Below are 19,891 nucleotides of genomic sequence, written 5' to 3'. Positions count from 1 at the left end.
ACGCTTTATACACAGTGACTAATTTAAAAAAAAACACAATTAAACTGAAGGAATATGAGTGAATATACAATAATTACTTGGCGAAACATCATTTTACCTGAACACTTCATGGGTCTTTTTTCAGAGGTTGGGCAAAGGTCAGAAGTCAACGCCAGACTCTGTAGGAATATGTCTGATATTTAGTTGACACGATGAAGCACAAGAACAACCGAATATCAAACATATCACACAGCTTCTGGCCAGTCAGAGCCTCAGACGACTGGAAAAACCTGCAGATAAGAGAGACAAAGCAGTGAGAATAAATAAGGGAGTGACACGGATAAACACTGGCAACGTCACACAGCGTTTCAGACTGAATGTAGGCCACAAACAATACCACAAGTATAATATAATAAAGAAAGACCTGCAGAACCTGTCAAACACGGGAGGGGGGGGGGGCTTTGAGGGAGGGAGTCACAAACACAGGGAGTCAGGGATCATGTTGGCATTGAAGATCAACTATCAGTGACTGTTGGCTTCAGGAAAAATGATGTTGATGGAAAGCAGCAAAAACAAGAAAAGAAGAGCCGACATCAGACTCAAATATACTTACCCATTCCTTTTATCCATACACAGCGCCCCGTGTCCTCGTGTCAGCAAAAAAATCTTGTGGTTAAAGTTTCACGACCAACTGTTCGATGTGTGTGTGAGCGCTGATCGGTGTGAACAAATCCTCAGTGGGATTGCATTTATATATACAACCCTGTGAGTTTGGGGGGGATCAACAGCACTCAGTAACACACTCACAGACTCAGTGCCCCATGTAATTAGAGGTGTATTGATCAGCTACCATGGCCTGCAGCCCTTCCTCCCCACATTAGCCTGATCAATACATGTGATGTTCATCCCACTGTGAGCTCCCTCACACACTCACACACACTCACGCACACATGACCACAGATGCAAAGTCAAATAACTTTCAGTTATTGCCTGTAGGGAGGACATGACGGTCACATCACCCTCACTGAATGTATCCTGTTACTAGTGTTTGCTTTAAAAATTAAAAAACATCATACAGCTGATGTATCTCAAATGACTAAAAGGATGCACAGAATCATTAAATGTAGTCAAAGTATATCAATTCTTATAGTAATGCTTTACAGCAGTGATTATTGATTGTTTTTATTGAGCAAAAAGAAAAGGGAAAAAGGGTGCAGCAGCGAACAGCATAACAAAAATATGCAAATAAAATGTGAATTTCATCCTGTGTTATCCACTTTCTTAAAGCTCGTTTTATCTCTCCTAACGTATCTGCTTTGCATGAGGCTAGCGTCAAGAATGTTTTTTGGACTTTTTTTTAATACAGCAAGAAAGGCTTTTCTTAAATTTGGGGTTTTCAAAGTGGAAGACTAACACAGTGTCAGGAGACGTTATGGGTGTTGGTCAAGTTTCGTGGAAAGTAACCAAGTACATTTACTAACATTCTGAGGTACTTGTACTTTAATTGAATATTTCCATTTTATGCTACTTTACACATTACTTGCACTACATTTCATTAGTAGTTTTTGCATATAAGGAATTATACGGCATGGTAATACTGGAGTTACAAATCATTTTAATAAATCATTTTAAAAAGCAAAGAAAGATTAAATGAAAAAGAAATATAACAATGATAATATGATATAATAATAATAATTCTAATAATACTAAAATATTATAAGTTTTGTAATATTTCTTAGTTTCTATCTTGTCAGAGGAGAGATTAAAGTTCAGAATAGGTATGTCAATACCAACACAGTTGTGTTGTTTTTTATGTCCGATCAAGATGGAAAAACTTGGCTCAGCATCAGTGGTAGCACAATTATCATTATTATAACCTCGATAAAAAAGTTTAAGAAAATAAGTGCAAATGTATGCCGGTGCATATCTGCAGCCAAGGTGACCTCCGGCTGTCGGGATGACCTCTGGCTGTCGGGATGACCTCCGGCTGGTGATGGTATTATCACTCCATCTGTGTTTGAGGGGAGTGTGGGGACTGCAACACGTGTTGACTTCATATCATCTGGCAGACATGATGGTCAACAAAGAATACAACACTTTCACCTGTAGGAGAGTCTGGATTTTTGTTTTTTGAGCGAGAAGCAGGTGTAGAAAAGGTGGAGCTAAGAAGAACACTGTGAGACTGAGTTTATTCTGTACATAAGATAGAGACTTTCACTATCTGATATTTCACCATTGTGTCATTCCTTCATCTACAAACATCAAACGTCATCAACGACAGACTATTTTTGACACAAAGGTACATCATATGTTATGTTTTATGATTAGAAAGTACATTTCATGAACAGCAGCCCTCGTTTATGACATCAAATAGACTGGATGTCCCCCCGTCTGTCGTCTCTGTATCCTCTCCCGGTTCGCGGCCGACCTTGTGAGCCTATTGGGGCGGAATGATAGCCCTCTGATTGCCTAATTGGGAGCCTGGGGGGAGTATTTTAATCTCCAGCAGATGGAGGGCAGTGTGAGGCAAAGTGAGAGATTACAGGGCAAGCAAAATGATTCAAAGACAAACTATATGTGGATTAAAAAAAAACCCTAATCCTTTATATCCAGTCTAATAATTCTCTTGTAAGTCTTTTAATAGTCCATGCCAACTCATCGAAAATATACTAAGCAAAGTACCTCTGCAGTTTCAAAGTTATTATGATTTTCTGTTCACATATTAAATGTTCAATCATCAAAATCTCTGAATTTGAGCCTGCTTTATGTATTTAATTTGACTGAACAGACAATGTTTTTTAACCCTTTTATTGGGTTTTGCAGGACTATACAACTTGCACATCAAAGACAAATAAAATCACTTTTTAGAGTGTGCCATCAGGCAGCAAAGACGTGAATTTTTATGTACAGGTGTATACCAGCCCTGCTAGATCCTGAACAATCCCAGCTGGCACAAGACCTCCATATGACGTCAGGAAGACATTGACGGACACTATATTTTGGTTGGAATGAAAACTGGGTTGACAATAATTAAAATGTCTAATGAAATTAGAATTTCACGTTGTGTGGGTGTTTATATAATGTTTTGACGTTGGGTTGTGTTCTTCATACCTAAAGACTAAATGCTGGTATTCTACATCAACATGACATTGGCATGAAGCGGTTGAAAGGCAGCAGATTTTGGTTACTTATAGAAGGTAGAAGGTATTTGAAACCCAACTCTTTGCATATCTATCTGAAATGAGTCTATCTTCAGCTGATGTATCAGTTTTACTGATGTATTTTGACATATGATTGCTTGAAGGGATGCAGCACTAACACATCTAATTAAATAAAACATCAAAATCTAATTTGAAAATTTTAAAAACAGTCCAAGTCGTTCATTTTCACATGTGGTGAATTCAAGGTACATAAGGTGCTACTGAAGGTCCGAAAAGGTTCAAATTCAAAATTTGAATATTCAAATATAAAAATGGCATTTTCTTTTATAAAAACAATCAACAGCAGATTACATCATCACATCACAACAGAATGACCACACTCATAGTCAAAACATTGAATGTAAATGATTTAAATTACAAGGGTCAGAAAATTTTAAGAATCAAACATTTAATTTCCTGCATTCTGGTGAATTTTTATGCACCGATTTGTGTCTTCTCTGCATCCATTTATGGTGTAAATGTCATTAATTTTGCTAAATTAGAAGCCCTACGTCTCATACAAATCTACAACTATAAATAAGATCGCGCAGCCCCATTATTACAATACAGTCATGACCAAAATCTTGCAATCTAATGAGACTGTTCAAATAAATCAAATGTAATTAATCTGGATCTTTACAGGAGGCGGACAAAATAAAAGAAAACAACTGCTTAACCAAATGAAATACAATATAATTACCTTATTGACACACAAAAACACAGTTTAGGCATTAAGTTTTATTGAAAAATTTAACATGAATACAGCATCAGCTGAAACACAAACGGCACAGCTGGAGCTTCACCGGGATAACAGAGTGAGGTTGATACAGAGAGACAGAAAAAGGTTTTGTCTTCTCTGATTGGTCAGTGCTTTGGTCTCTCTCTCCCTCTCTCTCTCTTTCACTCACACACACACACACACACACCCTGAGGCAGGGTCGGTAAGAAAGAGAGGCAGACAAGGTTAACAACGATTATTCAATACATATTTGTGTGTTTTCAATGTTGAAGGTGGAGTTATCTAATGGGGGCAAACTTAAGGACAGAAAAGCAAAAAGTACAACAGCAAGAGACATGAATCAGAATCAGAGGTGCAGATGGGGTGCACGTTTATCAACAGTGTGCTGTAAAAAAGAGTTTTTGTTTTATGCCTTTATGCCTTTATGCCTTTTGTGCCTTAAAATTTCAAATTGACTAAACTTGAGAGGACAAGTTGTGGTTATTTTGTAAGTTGTCCTCTCAAATTTAGTCTACTTAAAATTTTGAGGCAGCCAACACATACTTTCCAGGAATCATTTCTTTTTACAGTGTGACAGTGTTGCTATCTCTCTTCCTGGTTTCAGATTAATCTGTGTATCCCAGCATCCACTATTTACATGCAGTCAAATAAGTGTCATTACATGGCAGTCACACCTCCTCTACATTAGTGCTCAACAACGGAGCACCCCAGGGCTGTGTGCTCAGCCCCCTCCTCTTCACACTGTACATCCATGACTGCACTCCCAGACATCAGGAGAACTCTATTGTGAAGTATGCGGACACCGCCATCATTAGCTGTATATCAAATAACAATGAGAGTTCATACAGGGAGGAAATCAACAATCTGTAAGAGTGGTGCAGAGAAAACAACCTACTGCTCAACGTCAGTAAAACCAAGGAGCTGATTGTTGATTTTAGAAAGAAGGAGGCAAAGACACACACCCCTGTCTACATCAGTGGAGCTGAGGTGGAGCAGGTGAACAGCTATAGGTTCCTTGGAATTACGATCACTGAGAACCTATTTGGTCATCACACATTACCACCCAGGATAAAAAAGCACAGAAAAAGCTTAGGAAAAGGTAGGAAGTCTAAATTCCTGGGTAACATCGACAGAGCAGCAATAGAAAGAATACTGACTGGAAACATAACAAACTGGCATGGTTCCTGTACGGCCCAGGAGAGGAAGGCTCTACAGCGGGTGACTAAAACTGCCCAGAACATCACTGGTTCCCATCTACAGAGGATCAGTGACCTCGGTGCAGGAAAAAACACAGGAAAAAAGATACAGAATTATCCGCTGCAGAACCACCAGACTACAGAGCAGCTTCTTTCCCCAGGCTGAAACTCCTCCTTCAACGCCAAAAAGATGTAGCAGGATACAGGGTCAACTTTAATTTCAGTTCTTCTTAAAGCATGTTTAAGATCAATGACAAAAAAACAACCTTGTACGTTGAAAATGAAAAAAAAGGAATCTATCAACGTAGTTGTGAAATGGAGGAATGACAACATTCTTTTAAACTCACCTGTCCTTCAAGTGACAGACACTATTTGTGTGTTTGACTTTTCTCTCTCCACTTTCTTTGTGTGTAACGCACAGTTTGCAAAAATTAATCATTACCTGTGTAACCAGGATATAGGAAGTGAAAAAGCATTTCACAAGGTCTTTTAAGCCCCACACCCTGACTATTGTGTACACTGTGTTGAGTGTGGAGCATTCTGACATACTGATAGTGTTGATCACTGTCCTCAGGGAACAATGCAAGGTTTATGCATAGTAGTGATGTGTTCATTTCAAGACTTAATACTTCACAAACAACCTTTCCAGAATGATCCATAAAAATCCCATTTGGTTACCTTTTGTTCAGCAAATAAAAGTCTAGGAAGGTTATGTTGGTGACAGATAATGAGGTAGCACCCTTTTCCTCTGCAAATTACAAATGTTGCTAAATCCTTTAAGTACAACTTACTTTTTTAAGGCCCACAGATGAGTACTATGGTGAATGTGAGTTTCTCTACAAAACTACAGATGCACAAGAGGAATATTGCATAACAACTCTGTAAATATTACTGTCTTGATACGTAACAGATTATTTTTGCGGAGATGTTTGTGATGGAAAAAGTATTTCGATTATTTACTTAAATAAAAGTAGCAGTGTTAAAAAATATTCATACTTAAGTAAAAGTACAAAAATATTGACATCAAAATATAAATAAAGTACAATAGCTGTATACGATGCAGAACGACCCACTTTAAATTGATATTACGATGTATATTTGGATTCTAATAATTAATGCATTAATGAGAGATCCCTCCACAGTTGCTTTTCTTTTCCTGAGGTGTTTAACGTTTTTCCCCATTGAACGGTTTTCTGGGGAGAGTTTTTGCCTTAGCCACTGTAAGGGTCCAAGGACAGAGGGATTTCATGTGATAAATCTCTCTGCAGCAAATTATGATTTGTGATATTGGGATTTGTCAATAAATTTGAATTGAAACTGAATTTCAATGTTGCTGATGGAGCTAATTTTAATTACTTTACATAGTGCTGAAATGCTGAGTAGTTTAATCTTTAATAAAATATGAAAATTTATTTGTTGGCTTTATATTTTGTGTTAATAATATAAACCTGCAAGGTCAAATAAATGCAGTGAGGTAAAATGCACAATTTATCAAAAAACTGCAGTTCATGAAAATGCCACTTGAGGCTGACGTCAAAACTGAGTAAATTCCCATTTAGTGCCTTTTCAATATGCCCAAATTTACAGCAGAAATAAACATCATCAATCATCTATCATTTTTTTTGTAACATGAAATCGTACAACACGTTCTCACTTCGAACTCATCACATGGTGACGGTCGTTCAGTGACCTTCCGCGTCAACCTGTGATGTTTTAGGTATCTTTGCTGCAACAACCTATGACGTTCTGGGATGCCGCTACGGTGATGACAACAAATGCACATTGTGGGATGATGCGCCACGGTCCTTATGTTCACACAACAGCGCGGATTGTCACAACGGTTAGGATTAACCACACACACACACGGGAAGCGAACTCCAGATTCTGACGTGCCTGTGCGCATTTGCATGTGGAAGCTGGCTTAGGCGTCTTGTATGTATAATTTCAGTTAAAAAAAAAGCATTGCAGCCTGGTGCAAAAAATGGTTTTGACATCTGATTGCTAAATGTAACATTCTTGACAACTTTATAGGGGGTATATTTTTATATAACTCACCCATTTACATTTTATTAAGGCTCAAATTGACAAATTATTTAAAGGAGGGACAACTCGATTGACAGGCTTTCTACAAGGTGTTCAACATAGTCTACCAAGATGGCATCCGCTGAAATAACGAACTTGAGGCTTCAAAATAGGAGTCCATAAACCAATGGGTGGTGTCACAGTAGCTACATCTGTTATTTATCCAACCCTTGGTATGAGTGCAGTGTAGAGCGGCGGTGCACTAACATACTGTATATGCACGGCTGTACTGTCTAACACAACAAAGACACAAAGAAGCTCAGGTTACAACACAAAGAGACAAAGTGTGACTTCATTCTCTGCTAAGGACAGCATTACTTCACTATATATTTACACAGTAAATGTCTGCTGCTATATTGATGTTTGTATATGGATCCCAAAACATAATGCATTAAAAGGATGGGGTACACGGGTGCCTTTACATTTTTTACTTTGAGTGCATTTTGCTGATAATAGTTGTGTACTTTTCTTTGTAATGAAGTTGGGTTTTTTTTTTAAATTTGTGACATACCTATTTCTACATATACTTAAGTACAGGATTTTGATGCTTTTCCATCACTGCCTGTATGAATAATATAGCTGACCATGGGTATTTTGAAAGGTCAACAATGACAATTTATTTTATTGGAAAACATATTTTTTATTTAAGTTAAACTCACATTATTGACAAGTAACTGCACAAACACAACCCCTATTTTTTTTTAAAAAAAAGGTTATTTGGTTCACAGCTGTGTATTTATTTTCTTTGTGCCATAAATATAAACCGAATTAAGGCAGCCAAACATTGTTGCCAGTGAGAGAGAAATTAAACGACAAACAACACAAGGTGGAGCAGGTGGCAGATGAGACGCCGTAAAGCTTTTAAGACATCACTCTTTAGGTTAATCAATGATTTCTTATGTTGTCGTACACTTACAGCAAATGAGAGTGGACCCTTGACCCTGGTTGGCAGAAAATATTTGCATTATGACACAATCTGTTTATTACAAAAGCATCTCGCACCATCACACAGAAAACAAATACAAATGCTAACATCAAAATGTAACCTCATTCTTCATTTTGTTGCATGAAAACTAATAACAGATGAAACACTTATTATGTCATTGGGATATGGGAACCAAATAGTTCCTACTTAGTAGAAGTAAGTAGAACTAAGTAAGTACTCGATGCTCCTCCCTGTGAAGAGACCACATGTGACATGGACCCAGTAAACCAACGTGCTGGAATCGGGTTGCTAAGTATCAAAAACTGTTTTTGTTTTGTTTGTTTTTTTGAACACATTAAGTGTGTAGGGTGAAAACAAGTTCTGATACCTCATCGCTTCTTCGGGGCCTCTGCTTTAGCTTCTTCTTTTTTTGGGGCCTCTTCTTTTGCATCTTCTTTCTTCGGGGCCTCTGCTTTTGCTTCTTCTTTAGAGAGCTCTTTTTTTGCTTCTCCTTCTTTAGGGACCTCTTTTTTTGCTTCTTCTTCTTTAGGGGCCTCTGCTTTTGCTTCTCCTTCTTTAGGGGCCTCTGCTTTTGCCTCTCCTTCTTTGGGGGCCTCTGCTTTTGCTTCTCCTTCTTTGGGGGCCTCTGCTTTTGCCTCTCCTTCTTTGGGGGCCTCTGCTTTTGCCTCTCCTTCTTTGGGGGCCTCTGCTTTTGCTTCTCCTTCTTTGGGGGCCTCTGCTTTTGCTTCTCCTCCTTTAGGTGCCCCTTCCTTTGCTTCTCCTTCTTTAGAGCCCTCCGAAACTACTGGCTCTTCAAGTCCACACAGATCGCTTTAAGAGAAAGTTCAACATCAGAAATTGTAGTGAATGCATAGAGTAAATATATTTATGTAAAGCTGAGAATAGGAATGATTTCATATATATATATATATATATATATATATATATATATATATATATATATATATATATATATATATATATATATATATATATATATATATATATATATATATATATATATATATATATATATATATATATATATATATATATATATATATATATATATATATATATATATATATATATATATATAATAAGTCCAGTAAAGTAGTTTACATACTATGCTTCTTTTGGCGATCCAGCTTGCAAGAAGCCACACACGGCGCTCTTAGTTTCGAATTGCTCTTTCAGTGTATCCACTTCTGTTGTCCAACTGGTCTTCTCCTTTTCAAATTCAGCTGAGGAATTTTAAGTGTTTCACAGATTAAAAGCAAGATTAGGATCATTACTTGAACTTCATTTTTCAACTATATTAGATATAAATTTAATTGCATTTGAACTAGTTTGCAGGGCCCCAGTGGGATGGGATGAAGGCCTGGAATGAAATGTTTGATTTTGTTTGCACTTTTTTATTTATATGTAATCGGTGCCCTGATTGAAAAAAATGGCTCAATAGATTAGTTATAAGGCAGAACTTTCCGTTGATAAAATGGGGAAGCTCTCTGAGGCCCCTGTCACCTCTTAAATACGCAAAATAGTTTAGTCCACATTTGTCTCTAAAGCCTCTTTCTCACTGCACAAAAAAACACACCTGCTAACATCTGGCTTTTGTGTTTAATGGGAAAAGTAGCAATTGCCATTCACGCCATTGTCAAATGATGCTGCAGTAGTTGCAGGTATTTATCGGCTCCGGCTCTGATTGGCAGTGTTGGAAATACAACAACAGGGTGCACATGCTCATTTGTAGCCCCTTTACCAATGAGATGAAATGACATTCTGACAAAAAAATAAATAAAAAAAGAAAAGTCTGTCTTAGCCCAAGCAGCACTCAAATACTATTCCAAAATAAGTCTGCATTGCGTTTGAGAAAGAGATGGAATGGATAAGAAATATAAAATGTGGTATCCACTGTAACATTTTCACTGGTCTCCATGTTGCTTTCTAATGTCCACTAGCCTATTTTCTGTCCTGTATGTGACACTGCAGAGCTGTGTATACTAGGGCTGTACCTGACCCAAAATTATGCCAGATGAATCAGATTCAGCAGCTCAATACAAATATTTGACAATTCTGGGTTTTTTTTTCAATCATAAAGTTTTAAAGTTTGAACAGGCTCATTCAGCGTGACAGCAGTATTCATGTGATATGGTAAACAAGCTAACTACACAACAGATCTCAAATGTGCAGCAACATTTTTGCCAACACTAGATATCAAACAAAAGCCAAAGACTGTATCACATTAAGTGACTGTGAGCTGTAAATTCACAACATCTTCACCATATGGTGCAGTTTCGCTCCCTCTGTGTCACTGCCTGCATGTCCGCGGGTCTCTATACCGAAGAGTTGCGTGAAAATCAAGAGCACTCACTGACTGCTTGACTTGAAGCAATCTCAGTCGACTGAGAGGTCACCAAATAATGATTTGAATCTCTGACTTCCAGGGGGCAACCCTAGTGTATACTATGATATGTATTCTCACAGTGGGAAAGTTGTCTATAGCCTTTTTAGTGGATTTTCCTATGTGTATAAAACCAGTGCAGATATGCTAATTTCAATGGGAAAAAGGGCATTAGATGTCTAGAGATGAGTGAGTGACTACTAATGCTGCTGAAGTACCAATACACACTTTCATGTCTTTCCCCAAAAGAGGGAAATCGGGGTCCCAAAAAGAAAAAAAAAGAAAGGAAAGGGAAAGAAAGGAAAATAATTTTGGCAAAAGAAAAACATTCAAACAGAGCATGAGAGAGACATGGATCAAGAGAGGAAGGGCAGGGGGCCCAGAGACTCCTTCTGCATAGGGCTCAGAATTTAACGATACGCCCCTGTGTGCTCGGTAAAACAGGGTAGAGTTGCTTTGTCTCCTCTCTCAATTACTGAAGACATTCACACCTTTTGTCATTGAGGATCATAATTTGGCACCTACTTTGAAGACGACTGAGGTCTGCCTCCAGAGCTGCCACCTCATCACTTGCAGATTTCTACAAGTGGAAAAGCAAATGTCAGCAACACAAACTTTGAATCTTCTCCTCACAGGCTAACATCCTGAATCGGCACTGTGCATCTTCAGTTTCAGCTTATGCACTTCTGTCCGACTCTCACTGTAAATATTTGAATATTCTCAACATGAACTGGATCTGCACACAACAGTTTTGGCATTGTGTTATCTAATCAAGTATACGCATATACTTCATATCTTTCCCTTGTTTGTCTGAACAAGATTATTTTTCCCACATTTTATCAATCCTTTTCACATCACTAACCCGTTCTCTATTCCCTAAAGGATTCCTTTGAAGATGTTTTCCTTGAATGCTCAGAGAAACACAGAGGGATCACTTTAATCTACTGTAAACCACTAGACTGACTTTGCCGTTCATACACGCGAAATGTATGTATGTATGACATAAATAAACAAGATCTCTTCCACCACTGCTATAATTTCTCTAGCTACTTGACAACACAACAAAGAAACTTTTATTCACACATTTTCATGCATTTATTGCCCTTTTCAGAAGTTTGGTGTTCAGAAATATTAGCAGAAAAAACATATTTCAGCACAGGAGCATTAGGGGGGTTAACCATATTTCTCTTGTTAAATCCCTAAAAGAATGAGAAATGATTAAAAGCACATTTTACTCTTACACATTGGTGGACAAAGAATGCAGTTCTATTACTTAAGTAGAAGAAAATGCTTTGTTATGGTAAAAGTCCTGCATAAAAACATTGCTTACTTCAGTAAAAGTAACTATAATCAGTACATCACTGAGAAAAAAAGATTTTATCAAAATATTTGGAGAGTAATTTTCTCAGACAGTTGGCTAATTGATATTTTATGGACTTTATTAAATTTTATAAACTCTTGCTTTATAAACTCTTATTCAAAAATATTACATCTTACACAGTAAATAAAATGGTTAGATAAATATATTGAGGTAAAATTGCAACATTTCACTCTGAAACGTAGTGAAGTACAAGTCTAAAGTGGCATGACAAAAATACTCAAGTACCTCAAATTTAGTACAATACTTGAGTACATGTACTTAGTACTGCTCTTATAGGAGTAGTTTTATGGAAAAATAATTGACTGTCTTGGAGAAAAATTAAGGAAGTTGAGCTATGAAAATATGAAGGCCTAGGCCTGCCATGTTTCTAAGCAGGGACAAACTAGTTTAATTTAAGCAATAAACAATTACAAATCAGTGTTAGTTGAAAAAAGTAAACTTTCGCCAGAGTTTACTCATGCCTGCAGGCGTAAAGACAGCCCCGGCTCTGATAGTGAGAGAAAAAGCCAGATTTCCTGGCAGGTGGTAATCATAAGCATTCATATTCTAACCAGCTGAAACAGGTTATGTGTGTTCTGGTTGCGTACACTTGAACTGATAAAAAAGTAATTCAGTGGCTGTGAAAAGCCAGGTGAGAGATTTGATAAGATTGTGAAGTCATTTTTTGCATTTTTGGTCTTTATGTTTAATCCCAGTAATTGAAGTGTCTTTTTAATAACTTTTAAACCGGCACAATGGCTCTTTGTGTGATCTAAATCTAACTTTTACATGGCTTTCCCCCTACCTGTGCTCCCTTGCAGACGTCTTTGTCGCCCTTCGTCTTGTCTACTTGGGTTTGGAGCTTGTTCACCTCCTGCAGCAGGGCTTCACTCTCTTTCTGGGTTTCCTCCAGAAGCTTTTGTGTCTCTGTCTTCTCGCTCTCATACTCCAGCAGTACATCGTGGGTCACCCGCAGCTTGATATCCTGAAACTTGCTCCGTCTGTCCTCTTTGTCCGTCTCCCTTTTGCGTAATTTCAGGACCCCCACCAAGGCGACAGACGTCATTATGGCCACAGGTAGCACCAGCACCACCCTCATGCTGAACCCGGAGCTGTGAGCTGTCTTTGTGCGCGCTGGTTTGTAATTCCTTGGTGATGGATAAAGTGTCGGCAGCCTGAACACAAGGCTGCTCTCCGGGTCGCCTTAGTAACTCTTGTCTTGGCTACGTTTGCCGAATTTAAATCAATGAACAAGCAAGGCTGACTCACCTGCGCTGTGAGTTTGGGGTTTCTTTAATGGGCGTCGGATCTGAGCAGCGCAGCATTCCCCCGGTGTGTCATCTCAAACACGCCCTCTTCCTGGATGGCAGCCTATTTGACAGGTAGGCCCTGCTGTCACCTGTAATATGCTGTGCACCTTGGTCCATATAAACAAGTCAAATGGGAGTGCAGATAAGCAGACAGCCTGCTTTATATCTGTCTGTGTACAGTGAAGACAAACTAGAACTGATAGTAAAACATATAAATATCATCTCATTTTAATATCCTACTGAATACATTATTATTCAACTCCAACTTTGGCCCATGTAAGAATAACGGGTTGACCAATATTGTTTTTGGAGGACCGATGGCGATTATAAGTAGGCTAGTTAATGAGACCAATTACTGATATTTGGAACCAACGTGCATTTATAATATGATTTTTTTTAGTCAACTTTTAGAATTTTTTGAATATAACAAACTCCAACACAAAACTTTGTTTAAATGCCATTAACAATCAAAACTGAAAATTTCAACATCATATACAGCAAGTTCCCAGCTACTTTTGTTTTTTATAAAGTGAAAATTTAATTTAATTTAATTTAAGTAAAAGTTCCTCCCATGTTGAGACTTTCTTTACACTGCTCAATTGATACATTTTATGGGTGATATTTAAAGTAAAACACAGATACAGATGATAGGCATAATGCCAAATATCCACAAGGCCGATAATCTGTTGATCCCTAATAAGAATATGTGGTTAAATATTTAGCAGCCTCACATTAATATACATCATTTACAGACAGTAGTGAAAGATGTAGTCAGATTTTCTTTTTAAGCAGCAGTATCCGTGGATTACTGAATAGGTCTACTGGGCAAAGACTCAGGGGCCCAAAGTGTAAGGGGTCGCCCTAACCTTCATCTGCAAAGTGCTACTCAAATTAACACATACAGACCTGCAAAACTTAAAATGACCACACAGTGACACAAAAAACCAACAGAGATCAAAGAGACATAAAATAACTACAGAGGGACCAAAACAACTACAGGCACTGACACACATAAAGAGAGACAAAGCGAGACACATAATGACCTCAAAGAATAAAAAACAACCACAAGAAGACACAAAATGACTCATAAATACACATAATATAATTTGAATGTATTTTTAATGTAATTTATTAATTTAAGAAGGGACAATGCACATTAATCCACATTTAAGCAAATGTAAATGCACCCAAGTTAGCAGGGGAGGTTGTTTGTATTGGTAGTCCCTTGCCTAATGTTAATAAGCTCGAAAAAGTAAAAAAAATTTTTTTTAAAAACCCAATATATTCCTACCTAAATTAATGTCTTAATAAAATGTGAACAGGTGACTTATAAAACAAATCTCCCATCCTACGGTTGTTGTGAATATTTAAATTGGTTATAGAGACCACAGCTGTTTTTGGACCAGGCTGTCACATGGTTATTTTTGTTGTAAAGTTGGGCATTTTAACAGGCCTCAAGCAGCTATTAGAAGAACTGCAGTTTCTGGCACTTCTGCATTGACATTTCTCAGCCTCAGAGATTGCCACTTAGTTGGCTACCAACTAGCAAGAATTGAAAATGACCACAAAAAAACACAAAAAGTCCACCTAGAGATGCAAGGAGACATAAAATGACAATAAAAGAGCAAAAAACAACCATAGAGAACAAAAGAACGACAAAAACAACCCAAAATGAACTCAAAATGGCACAAAAAAACAACAACCAAATTGACAAAACCACCACAAGGTCTGTGTGGTGGAGCCTTCTGCATGTCTGTACCCATTGTCTCTTGATCCGCCCATGGCAGTAACCCACTGTTAAAAAAAGAAAATAAACCATTAAAAAACATAATAAAAATAAACCATTTGTCTACAAAAATTAAGATTCTCAGTCTGCACATCTGTGAAAGTAGTAGGCCTATTCTGCCAATATGTGCCATGTGATTTTGGAGTATTCAACAGAAGCAACGTGATCATGATGCAAATCCATCCAACCTTTTTTTCCCAAGCGCGTGCCTTCCAAAGAAAAGGGCGAGAGTTGCACGAGGAAATAGGTGGCTCGTCACGCCCAGCCTGTTGAGCAGGTGGAGCAGGTTACAGGTGCAGTAAACACAGTCGCACCGAGGGAAGGATCCGCTGGCTCGGCTGCAGAGATACCTGGGATGAGCAACAAGTGACCCCTAGTTGATTCCGTTTTTTTGTGCGCCTGTGAACCAGGATGAAGCTCGCGGTGGCGTTGACCTTCCTGAGTGTGGCCGTGATGGTCGCTATGATTTTCCAGACGGTGCGGCAGGAGATGACCCTGCGTGCTATGAAATCTCGCATGGCGGAAAACGCGGCGGAAGTCAAAAAGAGGGAGAAGTCCATCGTTGAGCTGAAAATCAAAATCCAAGAGATGAAGACGGCGCTGGGGACCGCCAACGGCAACATCGATGAACGTAAGAAAAAGAAGGAAGAGCTCGAGAAGTCAGCACAAGAGTTTGATAATACTCTGAAGACCTGTTACACGGAAAAGGTAAGAGACACACTCACACACCGTAAACCCAAAATAAGTGTTATTTAATATTAGTGGGGAACAAAGTATTTAGATCATTTACTAATGAGCGCTAATACCACTCTCTGAAAATACTCTAAATGGTAGGCTACTTAAGTAGTAGTAAGTAAGTATGAGCAGGAAATGTACTTCAAGTATAAGTAATCAATGCAAAAAAAAGAAAGAAAGAAAAAACATTTTAAAAAAAAAAACACCTTAGAAAACTCAAAATTATTCATCAACAATCAACTTATTGTTACAGATGTACTTTTAGAAACTGTTTGGTACAAAACATCATATTTTATAATCTCTTCTTATGTTTGTTATGCAAATATCTTGATTTGCAAAGTAAGATAAATGTAGTGAAACAAAAGGTACAATATTTCCCTCAGAAATGTAGTGGAGTCACAGTGAAAAGTGACATTAAATAAAATATTCAAGTAAAGTACAAATACCTCAAATTCATATTTTAGTACTTAAATTTACTTGGTTATATTCCACTACTGTTTGATATGCATACACTCTTCAGGATGTGCCTGCTATTTTAATACTGTGTGTAAAGTTGCCAGTTTTCTGTTACATCTAAATATTTGATTTTTATTTACACTATAAAAATTAACTTATTTGTTTTAACTTCAAAAAGTTAGTGTATAGGCCTTACATTTTAAGTTGGCTGAATTTGAGAAGATGAGTTGAATCATTACAAAATTGCTTCAACTTGACTTCTCAAATTAAGTCAACTTAACATTTTGAGGCAAACTGCACACTAACTTTTTTAAAAGTTAACACAAATAGTTAATTTCTACAGTACATTGTAACTTTTTTTCTGCATTAATCTACCATAATAACTGCTTATAAATACTTCCACCTGTGCCTCTGTTAGGAAGGTGATGAGAAGATGATGAAAGAAAAGGGAGACGCCATCAATAAACTCAAAGGTGAGACAGATTTTTGTTTCAGCTCTGGTCTGATGATACCAGCTTTGGCTCAGACAGATACGACCAGGGGTGTCTCCAGGATTCAAGGACACTGTGTGCCAAGCCCGGACCTCTGTAGGGGGGTCTGAATGGATCGTTCTTTAGGAAATTCTTCTTGAAGAACAAGTTCTATGCTTTTTTATGCACTCTGTCACCTTATTCACTGCTGTAATAAAAATAAAAATAAAATAAAATAAAAATAGTTATAGATTTTTATGTTATAAAATACTAGTAGTTATTAGGTTTAGAAAAGAGATTTAGAAAAGAGAATTAAGAAGTTGAAACACAGTGCGATGCTACAGCGTGTGAGGTTAGAGGCGAAAAATGGCTTATAAAGATGCCTGCACCTATAAATATCAATAATCTTTCGTGAAAAGAGGAAGATAAAAACAAGATTTTATAACTGATCAAAATTTCAAGACTAAGCTGAAATACAAAATGTACAAAAAGTGTACCATTATATTTATAGAGTGAAATGCACCACAAAGTATCTGAGCAAATTAGAGTCCTTTTCAGATGTTTAGTATTGAATTAAAACAATAAACTGCTATCATTAAAAATGCATTGACTAGAGTTGAAAAATAGTTAAATGTATCCATTTTTTGTAAAAGTGGTGGAATGTAACTAAACGGAATGACAAATTATTACATCTAGGGATCCTCATTTGTATAATTATAATAATATAATAATAATAATATACATTTAAAAAATAAGATTAGACCTAATGGCCTATTCTTATTTTTTTTAAACATATATATAACTTATATATTTAGATCTGAGGCTATTGATAAAACATTTGGGGCTGAAGCCTCTGAAGTCATGGCTAATAGTGCTAACTAGTTAAATATTACCCTTTGACACCTGGATCAACATCACTCTTTTGCTATGTTTAGACACCTTTCTTAGCATTTAAATCTCTGACACCTGAGAAAATTATTGTATATTTAAAATTATGTTACAGAAAAAAATGTATTTACCTGTTTTTATATATTTATTTATTGCTTATTGTGAGGTAATTTTCTGTAGCTTTTGGTCCCTTTCTTGTTAAATTGCTCATTGCCTTCGTCGCTTGTTTCTGAGAGAAATCAAGCCAGTTTGCTCAGGTTTCAAAGGGTTAATCAAAAACTGATCCAGATGAGAGAATGTGGCAAGTTATGGCACATGTCTACACACTTTAATCGGGTTTTCTGTGACCTTTTAAAAGACAGAGGATGGATCGGAGCTGCTGAGATCTGTCAGTGTTGCACCGTCTGTTCAAACCAGTGAAACTAGATGTGACAGCACCAGCCAGCGTGGCTCCAGGCACACTGTCCCTTTGTTTCATTCACTGATCTAAGTTCAGCAAAAGCTGCAGCTCCCGTTTCAATTCTTGTGTGATAAATATGGAAATTCACAGTTTGTTTATACTTTGCCTTTTCCTCAGATGATCACGAAGCGGCTAAAAAGAGGGCCGAAGAGGAGACTCAGAACTTGAAACAACAGATTTTGGACAGAGACAAAGCTATCTGTGCCTTTGCAGATACAACCAAGGAGGAAGCACGGTAAGATTCTCAGAATAAGAGCGTTTCAACAGTATAAGTCTGTCCCATTACAGAGCAGAACCACATAAAGAAGCCATGTCCTTTGTCAATTTCCCGTTTCCATGTTAATGTTTTTTATATGCTTATGATGATTGGTGCAAAGCTAATTCCCCTTTGGAGCGTTAAAGGTTTTATTTATGTATCCTTTCATTTGTGGCTGTAAAACTAGAGACATAACTATATTACATTAGCACGCAAAATTAACATTGTTTTGCCTTTTCTTTCATTTTGCAGGAAGTTGTGTGGAATCCCTGAAGCTCCAAAATAAAGTTCACCCAGAAACACTAAACATTGACTGTGAACTGTTAAAAAAAGGAGGCGTGCCTTGCAAATGAGGATAGCTATTGAAATATTACTGAAGTGAATACAACTGTTTCTCATGAGAAAGTCAAAAAAAAAATTGTACATCCATTCGTTGGACAAATAGCACAGACAAGGAGCGAAATCTGTTGCATAGTTTCATATCATTTTGTATTGTGATTGGGTTGGTCGGTTGGATCTTGAGATGCCTTTTTGTAACTGTAAAACACTTTTAGAGAAACTAGTGAGAACAGCCAGCACATATAAATGAACTTGACTGTTATGTGGATGCCACCTTCCCCTTTTTCAAACTGGTAAATCAACATTGTGACACACCTGAACCATCCTGCCTGTCTTTGTGTCGCCCTGCCCCCGATGAAACCTGAGTGACTACCAGCAGCCACAATCGTGCTTGCAGGGCATCTGTTTGATCTCTGAAGTCTGTGTGTGTGTGTGTGTGTGTGTGTGTGTGTGTGTGTGTGTGTGTGTGTGTGTGTGTGTGTGTGTGTGTGTGTGTGTGTGTGTGTGTGTGTGTGTGTGTGTGTGTGTGTGTGTGTAAGAATGTGCTGATCAAATCCTACCACACTGAGTCAAAAAATAAGCATATGGTTCACGGAAGTATCACATCATGTCACATGTGAGTGAGAAAATGTAATTTTATTGAAACCGCCCCCTCTGATTTAATATTAACTGACAAACATGAGCATTTTATAATAATTGCCCTGTTGTTTTTGATGTTAACATGATGAAATATTGCTTGACTCATAGGGCTTTCTGGTGTTCTCCTGATTTAGAGTTTTTTTTTATTTATACTTGAACCGGAAAATAAATGTAATGTGCACAGAGTATACACCTCTATATGGTCTATTTATGAGAAACCAAATTATTAATTAACAGTTCAATGTTATGTTCCTCTACCTCCCCCTAGTGCAGAACAAAGGATCACATTGACCTTCTCTCTGCAATTTTCAGTCCTGATAAATCAGAATCAGGAATGGACTATTTGCCATGTGGGTTTTCAAAAAAGTCACTGACCAACTAGGCAAGAGTGTCCCACAAAATAACAAGAAAATAGTAAAAGGTGACAAGATAATAACCTAAAGATGTGTTGGTTTTTTTTTAATTATAAAACGAATTATATTTTACTAAACTATATTTTTAATTGTTTTAATTTTATATTCAAAATTGTGTGACAAAAAATGTAAACATTGATATTTTCTTTAATTTTTTAAAAACATTTTTGCTTATTTACTAAATCTTTGCTAGTTTTAAGGGACATGGGTTGTTAGTGCTCATTGCCTCCTGATCATATTTTAGAACGAAATCA

At 37.3% G+C, this 19,891-nt stretch overlaps 2 protein-coding genes across 2 annotated transcripts; one reads left to right on the top strand and one right to left on the bottom strand.

The window, feature by feature from the left end:
* Positions 1-7,811: 7,811 nt before the first annotated feature.
* On the bottom strand, positions 7,812-13,266 carry LOC121945125 (uncharacterized). Its single transcript, XM_042489151.2, has 4 exons — positions 12,691-13,266; positions 11,051-11,105; positions 9,248-9,365; positions 7,812-8,952 (listed from the first exon to the last, which is right to left on the bottom strand). The coding sequence occupies exons 1-4, from the start codon at positions 12,982-12,984 to the stop codon at positions 8,511-8,513; spliced, it is 909 nt and encodes a 302-aa protein (XP_042345085.2). The 5' UTR covers positions 12,985-13,266; the 3' UTR covers positions 7,812-8,510.
* Positions 13,267-15,392: 2,126 nt separating this feature from the next.
* Positions 15,393-19,412, top strand: LOC121946012 (uncharacterized). Its single transcript, XM_042490413.2, has 4 exons — positions 15,393-15,689; positions 16,591-16,645; positions 18,108-18,225; positions 18,499-19,412. Exons 1-4 carry the CDS (start codon positions 15,393-15,395, stop codon positions 18,530-18,532), a joined length of 504 nt encoding a protein of 167 aa, XP_042346347.2. The 3' UTR covers positions 18,533-19,412.
* The last annotated feature ends 479 nt before the right edge of the window (positions 19,413-19,891 follow it).

Source organism: Plectropomus leopardus, chromosome 11, assembly GCF_026936395.1.
Source record: "Plectropomus leopardus strain MGB_pleo_1.0 chromosome 11, ASM2693639v1, whole genome shotgun sequence".
Taxonomy (NCBI): domain Eukaryota; kingdom Metazoa; phylum Chordata; class Actinopteri; order Perciformes; family Serranidae; genus Plectropomus; species Plectropomus leopardus.
The sequence above is the reverse complement of the archived record's forward strand: the minus strand, read 5'-3'. Positions and strand labels throughout refer to the sequence as shown.